The sequence below is a fragment of the Sarcophilus harrisii genome, chromosome 4 (genome assembly GCF_902635505.1).
Source record: "Sarcophilus harrisii chromosome 4, mSarHar1.11, whole genome shotgun sequence".
Taxonomy (NCBI): domain Eukaryota; kingdom Metazoa; phylum Chordata; class Mammalia; order Dasyuromorphia; family Dasyuridae; genus Sarcophilus; species Sarcophilus harrisii.
Window position 1 is genome coordinate 212,317,519 of NC_045429.1, and position 20,343 is coordinate 212,337,861.

At 31.7% G+C, this 20,343-nt stretch overlaps 1 protein-coding gene across 5 annotated transcripts in view; it reads left to right on the forward strand.

The window, feature by feature from the left end:
* Positions 1-20,343, forward strand: part of EPHA7 (EPH receptor A7) — a 208,271-nt gene that overhangs the window by 163,784 nt on the left and 24,144 nt on the right. For 3 of the 5 annotated variants that reach the window (XM_003769297.3, XM_031964515.1, XM_031964517.1), the window contains exons 6-9: positions 6,647-6,771; positions 9,963-10,146; positions 17,037-17,145; positions 17,899-17,954. In XM_003769297.3, coding sequence (XP_003769345.2) covers positions 6,647-6,771; positions 9,963-10,146; positions 17,037-17,145; positions 17,899-17,954 — 474 coding nt within the window. The remainder of the gene's footprint in view (positions 1-6,646; positions 6,772-9,962; positions 10,147-17,036; positions 17,146-17,898; positions 17,955-20,343) is intronic. The other 2 variants (XM_012549221.2, XM_031964516.1) reach the window with 1 other exon arrangement.

Here is a 20,343-nt window from a genome sequence, read left to right on the forward strand (position 1 = left end):
TACCTATATACCTGAGGTCATATAAAAATTTCTTAGATGAAAAGGGGTCACAAGTGCAAAACGTTTAAGAAGCCTTAGTCTAGGATTATCACTCTTTTGCAATTCAAGATCAACTACTACTGTCCTAAGTCTAGCTTCTTCTCAGCGAATCCTCCTTATACAAAGAAATGGTCTTAGGTAGCAAGCTTTCACATGTATCTAAGCAAACAGGAAACAAATCAGGGGCATTATACAAATTAAATAAAATGCATTTGAGTGAATGTGCTGTTTGACTGGGAGGCAGTATAAAATCTACTCACTCCAGAGAGAAAAGTCTTAGCAGGATAGTTATTTTAGCAGTCTCAGGGGTTTTAGGAATAAGGAATCCTGGTACATATCATGGAAGAGTTACCTCTCTTACATACCCATGATTAGCAAGGAAATGTTAGTCATTTTAACGTTTACATCTTGGCTTTTTCTCTTCTCTTCTCTCCAGTACTACTTCTCTCTCCTTTGTCCACATACAGTATAGTGAGTGCACAGAATTCTCAGTCATTAATGAGTGATATCTCCCTTAGAAATCTTTTCCTTAGCAGTGTCCTTATCCTGTCCATGAAAGAACTTCCTCATGTCACCTTTGAATGAAGGGATTACATTTATATTATTATATATATGCTGCCTCCTCCATTACCATGCGAGTGGCTCTGTATTGAGAGCAGGGCAGTATGTTTGCCTTTCTTTTTTTCCCCATCCTTTAATACATTGCTGAGCTCTTTTAACATTTCTATTAGTTGATGTTTGAAAATAGCAATTGATTGTTTTTGAGATGAAGTTAGAATAGCTCTCCTTCTTCTTGACCCTTTTAATAACAATCAGGATGTGGTGGTGGTGGGGGGTTTCCCCCTATGAGGACATTCTACTTGCCTCAACTTAGCAAAAATCCAACAAATACTACTTCAACCTGCTGTAAATTAATTTGGTTCTCAATAATTTAGCTTCTCTTAATTACCTACATGACTTACTCCATCACTTGTTCTTTATCACTTAACTTATTCTATATTTGACACCCTATGTGTTATAGAAATTTGGTGTTGTTTATACCTTTGCATTTTTATCATTCTACAGATAGAATGCTGAAAATCAAAGGAATTTTTTTGAGGGGTCATTTGTCAGTTTTCCCCTTCTGTATGATTTGGACTTGAATTGCAGAGAATTGAATAAGATAATATTTTAAAATGAAATATAACTAGCTAAACTGTGGTCAGTACAGTAGTATGTCCCTCTGTTACTTTTCTTTTGTATATGAATTGAATCCATTTTACATTTCTTTATTCATATGTATTTTAATATTCTATTCACATGGCATGCCAATTTTTTGAGCTTCTTTAAGCTTTACTTAAATTATCTGAATTAAGTTATCATTTAAAAATGACTTGATACTAACTGACATTTTTTGATTGTTGGGAAGAAACTGGGGTTTTCTTAATTTCCATGTATTTCATCCATTTCTATTTCTAGAAAACTAGATTCAGCTACATATACATCTACATATTTATATAGATGTATATGTAGCTGAATATATGCATACATACATATGTATATTGCATATATGTTTATGTATATGTATATATAGACCATGTTTGTCAAGGTAATAGCTCATTCCACAAATGCGTTAAGTTCCAATCCAAAATACCAAGTATAATTTGCTGTGTAATCTTCACTAATTCTGTCTTTACACACAGAAGTACTCTTCTTCAAAGAAAATTTTGCCAGACATTAATTTCTTTTTAAAGCTGATATTTTCTAACTAAATATGGATAATAATTACAGTTTCATCAATATCTCTACTACATTCCAAAGCTTTATTTTCTTTTAACACCATGGCCACTTAACATACTTTTCTTACTTTCTTCTCCTAACTTTAGAAGCATATTTTAGCATAATGTTTGAAGGGATCATTGTTATATCATTCACTGTTTTGAACCAAATACTATTCTTCACCATTTTCTTGTACATTACCAACTAGTAGAGAAAAGTATTTTATGATTTTTTTCTCTTTTGGTAAAAATAATAACTGGGAAAATTTCTATCCAAAGTTTTTTTTCTTCTAAAAAAAAATCAGAGTTCAACACTTTCAACTTGAAAATGAATATTTCTTCTTCTGAAGCACTATTTATCACAGGTCTAATTAATTATTTTATTAAAATTATGTAATACCAGAGTTGAGGAGGGTCCTTTTGATCCTTCTATATATTGTGCTAATAATGAGAATATCTTAAAATTCCATTGTGTTTAATTTGTAAATGTTTATTGTCTGACTGAAGATAATCATGTGAGAAAATAATAGAAATGAACCCTAACCCCCACTTCAGCTGCCCAAAACATTCCTCTTTCTACTCTGGCCTCCTTGCCCACTCTACTGCCATCCCTGAAATGAAGTGTATGACAGCTTCTGTGCTTTGAGGTGTATCCTCCATTTCTTCTATCTTTTATCTGTTTTCATTACAATGTAAGCTCCTTAAAAGTAGGAATACTCTTACTTGCTTTTATTTCCATGTGTAGTCTTACAGAGTGCCTAGCATGTAGTAAGCACTAAATGATTTATCTGTCTTTTAGGTTAGCTAGTTCTATATGTCAGTACTCAAAAAAGAAAAGGGGGGGGGGAGTGTCATGTTTTCCCACAAGGTCAATTTTTACTAGGTTTATGTTCACTGTGGTTGATTATTTCCTCTTCTATCCTTAGAGCAATACAAGTTAATTTTTTTTTCATATTAATATAATGGAATGTCTGGCATTTTTCCTCTCCAGGGAAAAAATCTAGATTTAAATGAGTAGACTCCACATTGGTTTTTTGACCTTTGAGTATAAGTTGAGTGCATAGGGCTTTAAAATTGTATAAGTTTCTCCTTCAAAAGTTAATCTTTTAAGACTACAAACATAAATATTCACATGCCTAGTAAACATGTTGCTTCCAAGATCAGTTTAACATGTCCTGTGTGGTATATCACACACATACATTGTCTCTGGATCATAGTGGAGAAATGTTAGATTTATTTGGATCCTCTACCATTACATTAGAATTTTCTGGACAACCTGCTATAGAAAAATAATACCCAGTTTGAAACCTGGGTGATCTGGAGTTTTTGTCAGTAAAATCCAATAAAGTTCTATTTTAAACACTAAAATTAAGTGAAAAATTCATTTTCTTGTGATAAATGCTGTATTCAAAGAACTATTCAAAAGGCAAAAGATTAAGTTCCAGTTCTTCCCATTTAAGAGATGCTGCTTATGTGACATGTGCTGTTACTTTTGCTTGTCTACTTATTTTACTGTGGGACTAAATGTTGTAACATCAGGGGATAACAAAAGAAGTAGGCATCTGTTTAGACAGGAAATAAGGTATACAGTTGCCTTGAGATGTATCCTTAGTGTGTGATAGAAATATGGTATCGCCTGTTGTTACATAATAAGGTAATATTAGCCTAAGATTGTGATAATGTGTCTCTTCAGATAATAACATGTTTAAAATACCTTGGTGGTTTGTTTCAAATAATATATTTTCCTTCCTTTTCCTTGGATCCTGATTTGCCCTAATTCTTATTATAATGTTTCTTTGAGAAAGCAGAATAAGAGTAAAATAATGAAATTGGTGCTTTAATGTGATCAATCTTTTGGTATCATAATTATCTCTGATATACCTTAATTAATATTGAATCAAAATTGTTCTATTTGCTTCAGACAGACCCGTAGAGTTGCATAACTAGATTGCTTTTTTCTTACTCTCTTCTTCACAAATTGGAATGTCAGAAAGAATTCTATAATTTTAGATATATTTTAATATTTATTAAACTTTATATGACCACTTTTGGGAAAACAGAAGCCTATACACAATACCTTCCTCTCCAAAGACCACAGCATGATCATTTCCAAACTAATAAATAGCTTCTATCCTATCTAGAACAGAACAACTATTAAGCAGCCAAAGTTGTTAATAAGCGGGAATAGCTAACCATTTATATAGCTTTTTTTTATGTTCTAGGCATGTGCTAAGCATTTTATAATTATTATCTCACCTTATAATCTATGACTACTATCTAGAATAATGCATATACATAACCATGAATGATCTATTATATCAATCACATTTAAGAATTATTAGATAAATTCTAAGGAGTTGTCCAAGTTATAGAAAGTTTAAATGACTTGCATGGGGTCATATTGGTACTGAATGTCAGAGGAAGGATTTGAATCCAGGTACTCCTGACCACAATCCTAGCACTGAACCTATATAGTATCACACTGTATATCCTATTTGTGCTAATATGTGAATGTGCATGAGACCATGCCCTATAGAGGTTATTAGTATCATTCCCCCCTTAATTTATTATTAAATACCTTGTCAGTTTATAAGAGCACACTAAATTTATTTTCACAGTATTTGTTTTGAAAATGAAGTAGATATCATAAGTTGTCAACAGAGGCAGTTTAATAATGTAATCAGTAGAGAACCAAGCTGGGTGTCAGAAAGATCTGGTTCAGTTGTTGGCTCCATTAGATACTGATTATTTGACCCAAGACAAGTCATTTATACTTTCAGGGTCACAGGAAGCTCTAAGACCCTATGTGTACATATTATTTACATGATTTGGAGTAGCTTGGTACACAGTGTATAGAGTAAAGAAGATCTGACTTCAAATCTGGGTTCAGATACTAGCTATATGATACTGGACAAGTCAACTATCTTCTATCTGCCTCAGTTTCTTCCACTGTAAAAGTGGAATAATAATACCTACTCCCTATGGTTGTTATGAACATCACATGAGCTACGTATAAAGTACTTAGCAAAGTGACTGGTATATACTTAATAAATTTTGTTTCCTTTATAATTTTGCATATACTTTATGCTAATGTAGATTTCTTTTTACATATATTTATATCATTAAAAAAAGTTTTTAATATTTTTTTCTCATTAGATCCCCAGAGAAGTTCTATAAGAGGGGAACAATGGTGTGTTTGCCATTTGCAGAAGGAGAAAATGAGTCTCAGGCTGTGATGTGGTCCATTAGTTTATAGTTTACGGATTAGGATGTGAACCCTGGTATTCTTAAGTCCCTGTCTTCTTTCCCCTCCTGTGTATCCTATATCTTCTAGCGTGTATGTTAACACATGACTGCTTTTTCAGTTTCCTAAGGAAGAAAGAGAATATGAGTCCCAATAGACACAGTGATGATGTCTATATCTCCTGCAAAGGACACATGCCTTGAGTGCAAATATTTTATTATGTCTTGGAGCCAAGTTCTCCTCTTTAGGAACAGATCCAAATTTGAAGTCTAACAGGAAAATAAAGTCTCAGTATTAAGCATTTTGCTTTATTAGCAACTCTCTTGAAACTCCTCCAGTCAGTCCATAGTTTACTGAGTAGCTGAATCTCAGCATCCCCTTCAGGTAAAGTTGCCCCACTTAATCTGCCCTAGTTATGCTATTGTTAAACGCAGTCTGAGGGGAAATGGGAGTCATATATCTTGCCTGTTACTAAGGCAAGATAGCTGAGACCAGAAGGAAGCAGAAAATTATGCTTTCTAGGTACCGATATAGGCTATCACTAAAGAAACAAAATAAAGCCAAAGGGATAAACATGAGGAACAATCTTAGATAGCTTCGGCCATGTCTAACTGTTTCTCTGTCAGCAGGAATGTTAATGATTTTGGACATTTGAAAATTAAATTAACAGCCTGAAAATATTCTACAGAATGAGAGAGAATGTGATACGTGAAACATAATGACCCCACAGAAATTCAGTCAGTGTACTTCAGTCTCTCCTTTAGATAGAGAAGACAACTAGTTAATCATCACTGAGCAAATTAGACAGAGCAAATTAGTTCGCTGTATTCCAGAGTCTTAGCTACCAAAAGAAATATATACCACTAATTAGAATGAAAATACTCTAAGCATTCTGTTATCTAAAGAGAGGGAAAGAGGAGAGTTGAGGTTTTGTTCAGACATGGTCAAAGCACAAAGCCTTAGTAAGGCTGGTCTAAAATTGCATCAGTGCAGTGCAGAAGTCTATGCCCACCCTTTCGCAATCTTAACTCCCAGAAAGAGGGGACAGATTTGAGGATGACTTGGATGAAGCCATAATTTATCTGCAGTAACAATTCAGGTTCTTTAGGATTCTCTAAACAGTACTGCAAGAGAAACATCAATAAATGATGGGTCTTTCTCTGAATTGAAAATTAAAGTAACTGCTTGTAAAAATTCTCCAACATGACCCTAGTTTTTGCTTTTAAAAAGTTCATTGGAGGAGCATGTACAATAAATATTTGTACTTTTAATTTATCGCAAGAGATTTATCTGAAATCATTTTCTGGCCTTAATTAGCATTCATTTGCTTAATTGTCATTCTCATCCCCATCACTTCCAGTTTTTCACTAACTTGAACAATGCTATCTTCTGCTGTTTGCACTTTAATTTAAATTTCTATTAAGGTTTATGAACAGTAATAAGGTCCTGTTTGAATATTCATTAGCTTTTGAATTGTGAGCTATGAAAAGGTGCTTTCTTTTACCTTAATGAAACTGGCACAGCATGGGACTGATCAGTTGTGACATTTGATTTGAAGCATCCAGTGAATTTTCTCATTGTTTATTGACACATCTTGTCCAAACAGCTCCCTCGCAAGTTAGTGGAGTAATGAAGGAGAGAGTGCTGCAGCGGAGCGTCGAGCTTTCCTGGCAGGAGCCAGAGCATCCCAATGGAGTCATCACTGAATATGAAATCAAGTATTACGAGAAAGTAAGTGCTAAGAGCAGCTAAAATGTACAGCGGTGTGCTGTGCACATCATGTCAGCCGACTCTATCAGAGACAAAAGTTGGTAATTATACCAACTATTATCTGTCAGCCATCTATTTGGAGCCACTTCAAAATTCATAGTTAATTTTACCCATTTTTAATAACCATCTCCCAGATTCTCTGGTTAATTATTATAATTATAATTTCTGTGTGTTATATTTGTATATTACACAAATGAAAATAATCCATTTGATACCATACTTTTCTAGTCAATTTTAATATTATTAAAAGAATTAGATTCAGCATGTTTTTGTAACATCGAAATTTTTAGACCCAATCTTCTCTTTCAATTGTTCTGTTTGTTTTATGATACCACAAATGTCCTTAATATTGAAATATTATATTGTGCTATAACTCTGAACTAATATAAAATAAAGGTCCTCAACAACCTCTTTAACTAAAAATAAACAAAACAGTAATAGAAAATATAATGTGTTTTTCTGGACTTTTCTGGATTCTTCTTTATATTATTACTAAAACTGAAAATCTTTTGCTTCCCTACATTAATCATGGAAGAACTTTGATGATATATAAAATGATCACTGTAGAAAGTCTCTTTCAATAAAGCCCATGAGTAGTACCTGTCAAATAGAGGAAACAATTTTAAAAGAGTTTATAAAGTCATGACATTAATATTAAAACACTTTTGATTTTATAAAAGTAGATATCTAATTGTTGGCCCATATACTGCTTTATTTTTTTCTCAGTTCAAAATAGCTGATATATAGATTTCAACCAGCTTATTAATATTTTATTTTAAATTTATTTTGGATAAATTAATGGGTGATATAAATATAATATATGTGATCTAATTAGTATTATGTGAATGGTTACATATTTGTAATTATTAAAATGTGACAGATAAATTGGAACAATTTCCATTCATCAAATTTAAAAATATTTTCCATTTATTAATATTTTTGTCAGAAAAAAATCATTTTTTAAAAAAGTTAATAATATAGAATGAAATTAAACCCAACAAGCAAATACTATATTGGTTATAATTGATAGAAAGAATTTTAAATATCCTAGAAAACTGATAACATTGGCAGTTTTTCGCCTTCCCTAAGTTAGCTGAAATTCTTTATATGCAAACAACCAGTTTGTCTTTTTAACAAAACTGGAGTAAGGATGTTTAAAAAATGAGCTCTTTTAATAAATAAACAAGTTATTTCAATAACTGAAGACTATTTCTCTCATAAACTATTGTAGAATTTAGGATATGAAGAGATGCTTTTAAAGACTAACTTTTAAATGACATTGTTTTGACATTTATCTATTACTTTATGTTTCTCCTGACAAAAGTTAACTCTTGAATGAGTTTCTCTCATTAATTGGGAAAACAATCTGACCTTATAGAATCACCTAGAGGGATTTCACTGATTATCCTTGTATTTGCCAAATCTATTTTTTAATTTGTTGTAATATATATCCAGAGTAACAGCATTCAAATTGAATTTGATATACATTTTTAACTTGGTTAAATGATTTATTGCATTGTAAATGAGTTTCATAAACTTACAGCCTTATCTTCTAACATAATGTAGCCTCTTATTCTTTTAACTCAAGCTATGTACATATAAGTTAATAAATGGCTTATAGTTAATTTTGCATATGATTGTGATAAACCAATTATGAAATACACATTAGCTTAATTGAACCTAGCTAAATCTATAAAGCGGTAAATAAATTGTTTGACAGAAATTTTCACTCAAGAACTAGCTGTTTTTCTGTCACATAGATTGATTCACACTTAAATAGCTAAAAGTACAACTTTTGACATTTTTACCAAAACATGGATTTCTAATCTATGGAATTAGGAAAAAATATTTAGGTATTATTGACACATACACTTAAAGATCAAGTGTCATTTACCACATATTTTATAATAAATGTGACACAAGATATAGAATATATTAAAATGAACTTTTTCTAAATATGGCAACTAATGCCCATAAACCTTGTTCTGGGAAAGCTGAAGCTGATGGATCACTTGAACTTAGGAATTCTGAGTTGTGGTATGTATAAAGCAAATCAGATATTTGCAGTAAATCCTATACCAGTTAGGGTCACTGTCTAAGGAGGGGTAAACTCCAGCCCTAGTGGAAAATAGAGCAGCTCAGAACTTCCTTGCAAAACACCATGGGTCCAGGACCATAAATGCCTATTGTACTTCTAGTCTAGATGAAATAGACTCAACTTAAAAAACAAAAACAAAAACAACAACAACAACAACAACAACAACAAAAAACTTGATTGATCAACTAATTAAATGAAGTAGATTTTTAAGTAATATTTTTCTTCCATTAAATAGCTAGGTCTCAATTAGTACAAATAATGAACTTGATAAAATGATCAGATGTATTTGAATTTGTACAATTCAAAGTTATAATCATGCCAAGTAAAATAGTAGTTCTGGCCAAAAGGAAATAGGTTGTATGAATTTGAATAAGTTTACTACTTTCAGGGATTCATTTTTCATTAATTGGGATCTAGCTACACAACCAAAGGAAAGACACATGCAAAGAGTTTTCATTTGCTTTTTACTTCTTTGCATACTTTGAAAGGACTTGTGAATGATTACTTGGTATTATTTGCAATTTTGTTCCAAAACAAATCTTAAAAATTGTTTTTTAAAACTTATAAAAAGAGATCAATGACTAATGGAAGATTCCTAAAATATTTTTCATGTTCAAAGAAAACCTTATGAACATTTATTAACATTTAAGGGAGAAAAAAATTTTTTTAATTGTATTTAGATTTAAGGCCCTCTACTGAGAGTCATTTTTCCTCATTTCAACTCACAGAAAAATTGAAGTCTGTTTATATCTAAATGTTCCCTTTTCAAAACACTCATCCCAAAAAAAACATTATGATTGGTTTTGGCTTCATAACTGGAATAAAGTACTCATTTTCTCTGAGGAATTTTATGACTAAAAGCATGTGTTTGTCATTTACATTTTATATCAACTTAGGAACACCTCAATGAAACAGCCGTGTTGTAACACTCCACAGGGTGCAGTGTAATCTTTATGAGAACAATACGGCAAATTGAAATAAATGGGCAAGAATTGGTTGTCACATTGCCTGGTTGCAACAATAATTAAATATGCCCTGTAAATATTGTTTCTAGGATCAAAGGGAACGAACCTATTCAACAGTAAAAACCAAGTCCACTTCAGCCTCCATTAATAACCTGAAACCAGGAACAGTGTATGTTTTCCAGATTCGTGCTTTCACTGCTGCTGGTTATGGAAATTACAGTCCCAGGCTTGATGTTGCTACACTAGAGGAAGCTACAGGTAAAATGTTTGAAGGTAATTACCATCAATGCTTTGGATTCTGACCCTCTCTAAGTCAGATGCAATCTCCAAAGATTAATGTGTAGTAAGGATCTGGATCAATTTTTATTTGTACCATTTTTATATGTAGTCTTTGTAAAGTAAAAATAAGACAAAATTTCAAATGTATTGTGACACCACTAGAAGAGTAAATTACATACTTTTATATGGCAAAGATAAATTTTTAGTTTTGTACAATAAATCATACCTGTTTTAAAATAGCAGTGTATCAGTATCTTTTCAAAAGATATGTAAAGTAGCTTAGGAACAAAATAATTACAATGACTTCCCTTTCTTGAAAGGGGAATAATAAGTTCTGAATTTCAAAAGACAGAATTATTGAAGAATTTTCAAGGAAATTGGAAAAAAGAAGATAAAGTTTCTCCCTGCCGAAGAGAAAGTCTAAATCTTGATTAATGTAGAGACTTTACTCTGAAGAATACAAAGCATAGAACACATATTAAATTTGTAGCATTTAATAAACTACCAGATGAATGATTCCTATGGTCTTGAGAATCAGAAACATTCCTGAAGAATTTTTATAGACTCTTTGTTTTCATGTGCAATGATCTACCTTTTGTTTTATGAAATGTCTGTGCATTTTTGTATATATGTTTGTGGATAATTCTTGTGCTACTTATAGTAATCAATTTTTGGTGACATATTCAATTCAGTTATATAGGTATTTTTAGGCACTATGCTAGGTGGTAAGGTATAAAGACTAAGTGAAAGGAATCTTGCACTCAGAAATTATAATGTACTTGGAGGAAGCAACATGAATTCATTCTGGAAAGATAGGTTGAAACTAGATTGTGATGGGCTAGAAATGCCAGGCTGAGTACATACACACACACACACACACACACACACACACACACACTTATATTTCAAGTACTATGTACCTCCTGAAGCTTCTGTAACGGAAGTGATATGTCAGACTTACAGGAATATCAATTTGTCTGCTATATGAGAGCATAAAATGGAGAGAGGAGAGATGGAATCTAATGATTAGATAAGATGTCATCCATAGGCTAATGGGACTTAGAATCAGTCTTTAGTCATAATGGAACCCTTATTTTTAAATGGGACCTCTGATTCCCTTGAATAAGGATTATATCATAAAACTTCATATCCTTTGACTGAAGGTATCAAACTAGCTATTCAGTGTGGGATTGATATCCTGAACATACATGGGTCATTGTTATAATCCTTGGCCATTACAGATGAGAATGAAGCAACAAGGAGACATTATTCCAATATTTCAGCCTAACCTCTAGCCTCTTTACTGAAGCATATATGGCACATGTGGTAGTAGTTCCATGAACTCTGTGGACTGGGATGATTTAGATACCTTATAAAAGGAGATGAGCAGATTATCTTCCACATCACAAAACCAATATTAACCCCAGATTATAATATTAAAATAGGTGCATTTAAATCTTTTTATCATTGAATCCATTTATTTAAACATTTTAGAATACTTGTACTTATATCAGGTTTAAAGTCTCATTTTATAGATAGGGAAGATAAGGGTCAAGGAAATGAAGTGACTTACCCAAGGTAGCCCAGAAAATAGTAGTGCTGAGATTGAATTGTAATCCTTTCTTTACTAAAATTTGTTTCAGTAACAAATATAATTTTGAAAGAATTAAATCACTACTTATTTTGGAAAGTAACTAATGAATAATTAATAGCTAAAGTTTTGCATATTGCAAAAAAACTAATAAATCATTCTGAAAAGTAACAGTACTTTCCACTAGATAGTATAGGTATGCTACACAATAATGAGCAATCAAAATTGATTCTTTCATAATAATTTATAGAGTTGATAGGGATTGAGGGTTACCATCTTGCCTGGAAATTAGGAATAAGTGCATTGGTGCTGTGAATTGTGTAAGGAAGGAATATGAGGGAAATTAGCCTATTATCCCTCTATTTTATGAATTATCCTGAGCTAAAGTTCATGTTGGAGTTTTTGAGGGGGCAGGATGGAAAGAGTTGATTATTATTGAAGGAAGATGCTTCTGTTGAACCTTTACAAAAGTGGAACTCAAAATTTTATTATTTCCCCAGGAGTATATTTGAGTTCACTATATCAGTGAAATCACAGAAACTATTCCTGTGCACATGTTGTTACAGAAGCTGCCTAAGCTTTTACGTTAAAATATTTATAGATATGCTTAGTACTCTGGGAAATAATATGTGAATTTTGATTTTGATTTTCATGAAAATTAAATAATTAAAAAATTATTAAAATCACTGTTATTTATATTGCTCACTTTTTGTTTTTACCTATTCTATTTTTGTAGTTCTTTGTAGAATATGATGGAGTATGTCTGGGAAATAATATTTAATCCTTAACTTATAAATTTGTCCTGCTGATTTTGTTAACCATGTTGTTCACTAAGAATGGCTAATTAGTAATAGTCTCCTGAGCCTTTCATAGTTGTTACAAAATATGGCCAAGAAACAAAAATGTTTTTAAAATAAATTTGAAATAGAAATTATAAGGACAATTTTAGCCAAGACAAAACAAACATGGAAAATTGTCATATACAGAGGCAGACAATCTAATTTGATATGAAGATCCAGATCTGATTCATTTTAAGGGGAGGAAATCATTGTTTCTTTATTTCAGTAGATGGGTAGAGAATTCATATGTTTGGATACTATAGCAATTATTAAAACATTTTGAAAATAGGTTTGCATGACTCTTGTAAAATAAAAGATTACTGCAATCTAACTTTTATCACTTTTGACGATTCATCTCTACCATATCTTCAATCAAAACTGCAAATTTCAGCATGCTGCTACCCTTTTAATAAGTGCCTCACCTAGTCAAGAAAGACTAAAGTTCTTTCTTATATTTTCTGTGATTGCAGCTATTTCTCACAATTTCTAATTTAAGAAGAAATTCAAAAATATCTTATTAAAATAATATTTTTGCTTATAGTTATAATACTTATTGATTTACTTATAGTTAAAAGTATTTTTAAATTTATTTGTTTAGAAGCTAGGGTAAGCATGTAGTTAATTAAACTTTATCTTGGTGGTAATGGGGAATTGTTCTTGGTTTTGCTTTCCAAAATAATTTTTGTTTTTCTGTTTTAATAAATGTAATGGGCTTAGTATAGTTGAACCCTTTGGTTTTTAAATAATACTGGATGTTGTAACATTTCAGGTTAATCCTTCAGAATATCTTTTTCACTGTACAGTAGTATTCAAGGAGAAATTGATTGGTTAAATATGTATTGATCCAGGTGTATGCCCTGGAAGTCTTTGTTGCTTACTACATGCTTGCTATCAGAAACATTTTGCTTTGACCAGGCAACTTTGCCTAAAGCAGAGTGGAAATGTTGTTGGTTTCTTTTTTTTTTTTTAACTAGTCAGTTAAAAGCTCAAATAGATTTTTTGGAACATTGTGTGCTACTTTCATGAAATAAATGAAAAACCAATAAATTGGCATCACAAGCTTATATTTAAGAAGCATCTCTGGAGCAGCTGCAGCAGAGAAAATTTCATAGCAAACAAAAAAGTAGAGGTCTTGATACCATTAATGGTATTCCTTGATGTTGGAAAAATCACTTCACTTTTTAAAATCTGTTCATCTGTAAAATGGAAAATTAAATTAAATAATATTCAAAGTAAATAACTTCAAATTCTAACATTAATTGATATTCTTTATATTATAGAATAATTACAGAGAAGGTCAAATTAATTTGATTTCAGTTCCTTCCTTTATCCTTTATTAGATTTTGGGCAAGTGACAACTTTTCTGGATCTCAGTTTGCTCATGTGTAAAATGATAAGATTGGACTTGATGGCCAGTAAAGTTCCTTCTAGCTTTAAAATCTATGGTCCTATGTTTCACAGCCTTTTACATTTACATTAGTGTAAAAAGACAATTGGTATTTATATTAAATCACCCTGTAACCTTTCAAGATCCCAATGTGGTTATGATGAAAGAAAAAACAAATTGTGCTCATATAGCTTTCTTCCTTCTCTCCTTCCCTTCTTCTTCCTTCCTTCCTTTTTTCACTCCTTCCTTCTTCCTTCCCGCCTTCCTTCCCTCCTTCCTTACCTCCTTCCTTCCTTCTTTCCTTTTGTATCCTAATGCTTTGAAAACTGGGAATCTGAGCATTGTATTTGTATATAACATCTTATCTGTTAATCAGAATAATCACAACAGTCACTTTGCCAACCTGTCTAGGGGAAAAGTATAAAAGTTCAAGATGTATATAACAAAATGATGGTTGTAATCATAAATTAGGCAGTATCTCTACATCCCAAACTTCCTTTCCAACTTCAATTTGTGATGAAATAGGTTGTAATTTTTGCCACTAGTGTTGAATATGGAAAGATTGAAATTCATATTTAGGCCTGATTTAAAAAGTGAGGGATGCTGAGAGACCTTTTTCCAAACTTCTCAGCATTAGCTATATATAGAAAAGAATAAACAAAGACACACAAATTCCAATTTGCCATTTATCTTAGTCCAGATCTCTCATTGGAGCCTGTTTCTGGAGCTAATGAGAGTATTGAACCTAAGACAAGCAGAGAATTAGACTCATGGGACACAATCTGATTTGTGGAAAATTATTTCAACTCATATGTATAAATCTTTCCATCCATATGAACAAAGCTTCTCCATTTTCCTTAAAATATATTTGAAGAGGCAGATTAAGAAAGAGGGAGGAAAACACACCAAAAACTTGAAAGCTGTCTTTGATCAGTTATTTAACAATAGGTAATAATTCAGAGATTAAAGCTTAAACAGTTGTGTTTTTCTCCTCAGTTCCCTGGGGAAGGAGGGAGGGGGAAGAGATGGAGTAAAGCAGCAGGTGCTGAATTAAAGTATATATAATGACCTCAGTTCAGAAACTGTGTCTAGACCAGGGTTGAAAGATGTTTTCACTGTTTGATGAATTTTTCAATCAGGGTATATACCTGTTGCCAATGTGTACATACATGACCTCAGATAATGGCAATCCACAAAGTTGGAGCATGCAAATGAATCACACTTTCAAGAAAAGGGGGGTGGGGCAATAGAAAGAACTTTATGCTCCCCACTGTGGTGAGGCATGGTAAGATTACATATAACATACTACTCCTCTCCTATCTGGAGACAGTCTTTTGTTCCCCCAGAGAGGGTGAAGGATTTTCCATTCACTCTGCCTTGCATCAGAGTACAGATGTTATTTGCTTCAGGAAAAAGTCATGTTCATTTTCATGGCATTGCAAATTATAAAGAATCACTTGTAAACTGTATCTTAAAATGGAATGAGCATTTATCAGTTATTGTTTTATGTGTCTCTGATAGGTATATGAAGTTTATTGTTGTTCATTATTTCAATGAGGACTGGATATTTAGAATAAAAAAGAAAAATATGATCATCATGCTCTTCCTCTTTTAATTTTTGCCTTTTTCATCTCCAGTGCCAAATACAGTGCTCGAAGTATAGTGAGCACTGAATAAATGCTTATTGAATGTAACCTTATCTAAGCTAACCTAACTTAAATGAACACAGCAAAAAAGAAAAGAAAAAGTTAATCCATTTGGGGGCAGCCGGAGAAAGAGAAACCAAGATTGTTAGAAATTTAGTGTTTTAGGATTGTGAAAAAGTTCAAATAATAATTTAATTTTATTTAATACAAAGTATCTTAAAAGGTCTTTCTGCTGCGCTTCTTTTAAAGGGTCATATGAACACAGAGATAGAAGTAACTTCAGGAATCATCTAAATTCATTAATGATATAGATAAGAAAACTAATCCCAAAAAAAGACAATTATTTTTCTAAGGTCACAGAGTTTGTTAATAACAGAACCAGGATTGGAATTCAGGTATCTAGGTATCTTCCAATGTCCATTTTGCTATACAGTCATCCCTCATTTGTAAATTTACATTTTAATTAAAATGAGGACTTGTAAACTCTCCTCAAGAATGCTTTGAGAGGAAAAAATCTGTTAGGCTGTATTTTCTCCTGTAATGTTGTTTACTATCATTTCACTTAGGATACATTTTTAAAATGTAGGGTAAATTTCTGTCAAACGCTTTTGTGAATTATGATAAATCTTAGATGTGTTGAGGCTTTATTGCTTTATAGTTATGATCAAAAAATAAAATTATCTTATATATCCATAAATGACTTAGAATTTTTTTTTTAAATAACTAACTCATAATGACTATAGAAATTGCTATGTTCCCATTGTACGGGGAATCATAACATTTTTGTGGTTGTTCCGTCCTTTTTGTTGGTAAAGATAAGGGAGTGGTTTGCCATTTTCTCCTCTAGCTTATTTTACAGTTGAGGAAACTCATGCTAACAGGGTTAAGTGATTTGCCAAGGGTTGCACAGAAAGTCATATTTGAACCCAGGACTTCCTGAATCTAGGCATGGTGCTCTAACAAAACAAAGAGGGGCAAAATGGCATGTTCTTATTCATACAGTGAGCCAGCAGCAGAATTAAATTTAGAACCTGGGTCCCTTAATCTTTATAACATTCAGAATCTGTACACTTATTCAACAAGACAGTTTAGATTCGTTAGCTTTTAACCTGTGAAAAAAGAAATTAATGGCAAATCTATATATCTCTGTTGTTTCCCTATCTTTAAATTTTATAATATTTTTTAAAGTATCTAATATCATGTCCAACACCTCTTTGACAATCTGTTGAAGCTTTGAAATAGTTTTAGGAAGTTTAAAAAAAAAGAAAGAGAAAAGTTCATAGAACCTAAGCCCCAGGTTAAGAACCTCTTTATCATAGACAAGTAAATAGACTGATTCTTACTTTATAAAAGTTTATCTAACCTAACCTGTCCCTTTACAAAGTTTTGAGTTATTCTCTGCTATTTTTTATCTTTTACAGCCACGGCTGTGTCCAGTGAACAGAATCCTGTAATTATCATAGCTGTGGTTGCTGTGGCAGGAACCATCATTCTGGTCTTCATGGTATTTGGTTTCATCATTGGAAGAAGGTATAGCATACAGTTGTTCACATTTCCAGCTTAACTAGTTTGGTCTTTTCTGAGCTAGACAGATCTGTAACTTGTTAGATTCTGACATATGAGAATTATTAAATCATAATGAAAATGTTCCTCATTATAGAAGCATAAAATGCATGCATTCAATGCAGAAAAATAGTTTGAACCCATGTTTCTTTTGGGTTTTAGTTTTTTGTTTTGTTTCATTTTTGTTTGTTTGTTTGTTTATGTGGGAGAATTTGTCTTCTATAAGTTTTTGCACTAATTTGATTGCCTGAAGGTTTTATTTTTTTGCATATCCAATGCAAACCTAGGAAAACTATGTTATTCTTGAAGTTAAGTAATAGTATTTGAAAATGTGAGTCTAGTGCTAAATTTAAAATGATTCTACTCTTCGCCTGAAAAATTTAGAATTATCACTCATTTGGAGAACTAAAATCAAACTTTTCCTTTATTCCTTTGAGTCTCAGATCTTTGAACATTAATATGATGTAATAAATTCATTTTTCTTAATAGAATTAACTCCATATCATTAGACACATTTTATAGAATGTAGGAGATTTGGTTTTCCTAATTTAATTTTCTTGTCAATAGACGAAGAAAATGTACATTATTTGAATTTTTTTAGATTTTATTTTTTAGAAATTTCATCATCATTAAATAAGAAATGGCTGTTTGAAAAATCAATGTCTAAAGTAAAATCTCCATATTGGATCCTAAAAATTGTCCTTCCCTCCCTTTTTTTAGGCACTGTGGTTATAGCAAAGCTGACCAAGAAGGAGATGAAGAGCTTTACTTTCATTGTAAGTGTTTGGCTTTTCTTTATTAATACATAGCCAAATTATAATAGAGAATTGATTAGTGGTAATAATTACATGGAAAAAATACTAAAGCATCATGCTTGGTTTTAAATTAAAAATTTAATTTTAATTTACATTTAAATGAATGCTGTAAGAGCATTTAAATGGAAATTTTGGAATGAAAAAATGCATGCTGCAGTTGAAAAACAAATAAAATGTATACTGAAATAAACATTTTTCATTCTCTAGGATTTAATGCACTTGGAAGCTATGTGGTTATTTTTCTTTGGCATTCTTTCCTTCTGTGGTGTTTTGCCTAAGTATGTCACACCATCCTAATGATTCCCCATGAGATCTTATAATTGATAGCTGCCTGGCCAAGTGACTTTCCTCAGGCAAGCTCCTCACTAGGAAACATGGGGTCACCATGTCACCCCCACAAATAATGCTAAGCTGGTCAAGAATGCTCTCTGTTCTTGCTGTTGTAAACTTTATATTACTGATATCATATGAAATGTGTCTAGTGTAAATAGCACAGGAAAAATAAGGTACATAATTACTTTTCTTTCTTTGTGTTTTTGAGATATATATAGATATCTTATTTTAAAAGTTCATATTTCTATATCACTCACTATATTATCTCAGGACACTTTTCATATCATAAAATTTATATGTTCTTGAAGTCAATAAGTTTTGGGTACTTTTAAATTCTGGGCCAAGAATTTGTTATCCTATTTTGCAAGATAAATCATTTAAAACTTTTAATTAGATATATAGACAGTCTGGGCAATAGTAACCATGGAAAATAAGACTATCTATAAATACTGATTTATCCAGAAAAAATAAAAGTATGCCAATAAAGCACATCATATAATTCATTTTAGTTTTGACGCCAACTAATTTTATTTATTTTTTAAATAGGTCAGGGTCTTCTTTTATTTTAATAAAATAATAGCTATACCATTTCATTATTTGCCCTTACTAGTTTTAATCTTGTTTTATATTGCTTGGCTGGTGATAATGGCAAAAAAGGCAGATCTCAAAGAAGTAGCATAAAATGACATCTTTCATTGCTTTTTATTTTAGGTATTGGGTTTTAAGTTGTGTGATGGTATTTAATAAGATTATGCCATGTAAGTTTCTTAGGGTCAGTATAAAGGAGTGAGAATCTAATGTAACATCTAGTATTTGAATCAAGGAATTAATGATTTCCAAAAAACTGAAAAGTTTGATGGTGTTCATCTAATCCCTTTAAATGTATGAGTTTTTACTTGTTAGATCAGTTACTCTCCCATAGTTGGCATTCTTTCTCTTTAGAAAAAAAAAACAAACGAATATTATATACTTACAAATTAAAGTTTAGATTCTAATAATTGATATCTGAAAAGAGTTGTGGCTACTATATAATGGAAACATAAATTGTAACTTTATTCTTTTTTAATTGCATCCTTCACCCCCCCCCCCAACCCATCTCAAGTGTTTGACATATAGTAGATACTTAAAAAAATTTTATTGGTTTGATGTTCAGATCACTCTCTCCCAAGTAGACTTTGATCCTCAAGCCAACTCTGAAATGACTTCTTATTCTTAAATTCTTGTATTTGAATTTTCTTTAAAATAGGGAACACTTTTCTCCCTGACCTGTATAACTGGAAGGAACATGGTCAACAGTATTCCAGAAATTAAAGAGAGTATCAAAATAAAAATATATCAGTTTTTATGTATCATACATTTCATACTCTTTATGGGGAAGAGAGCATGATAAAATAGATCCTTTCATATCTGACTTGTGATTATCAGTGCCATGCAAATAGAATGAGGGTTCTCACTTCTCAACAAATATTTTTCAAAATACTTAAAAAAGGAAAGTAGTAATAAGATATCACTTACACAATGCATTTCAATTTGTTTCCTTATAATATTGCATTTTGAAACTAAGGTAAAATTGGAATTCCAACAGTTGCCTAAACACCATGTGCTGAGTTGTCATCACCCAGTTTTAATATTTTAATGCCATTCATTTATTTCACATTTGACATTCAGTTTTGGACTAGGAAAACCCAATTATGTTTATTTCCTTCAAACATAGGTAAAATGAGATTGCTACAAAGTAACAGTTTTCATCGACAGCCCAGAATGTTAATGATGCTGGTTTTCAAATATTTAAACTTTCATTGAAAGTGGAAATCAGTTTAAAACTACCCACACTTCTTGAGACCAAAAAACTGATACTAAGGAATTGTGGCAGTCATTTCTTTCTAACTTGATTCAGTACATCCAGTTACTTCCAATCCAATAACCAGAAAAAAAATCTGCCAGAGCAGTGAGCATACAATATTATTGATGGCTTAGGATATTTGTAAATCACTCCTTTTTAGAGAATACTTGTTCA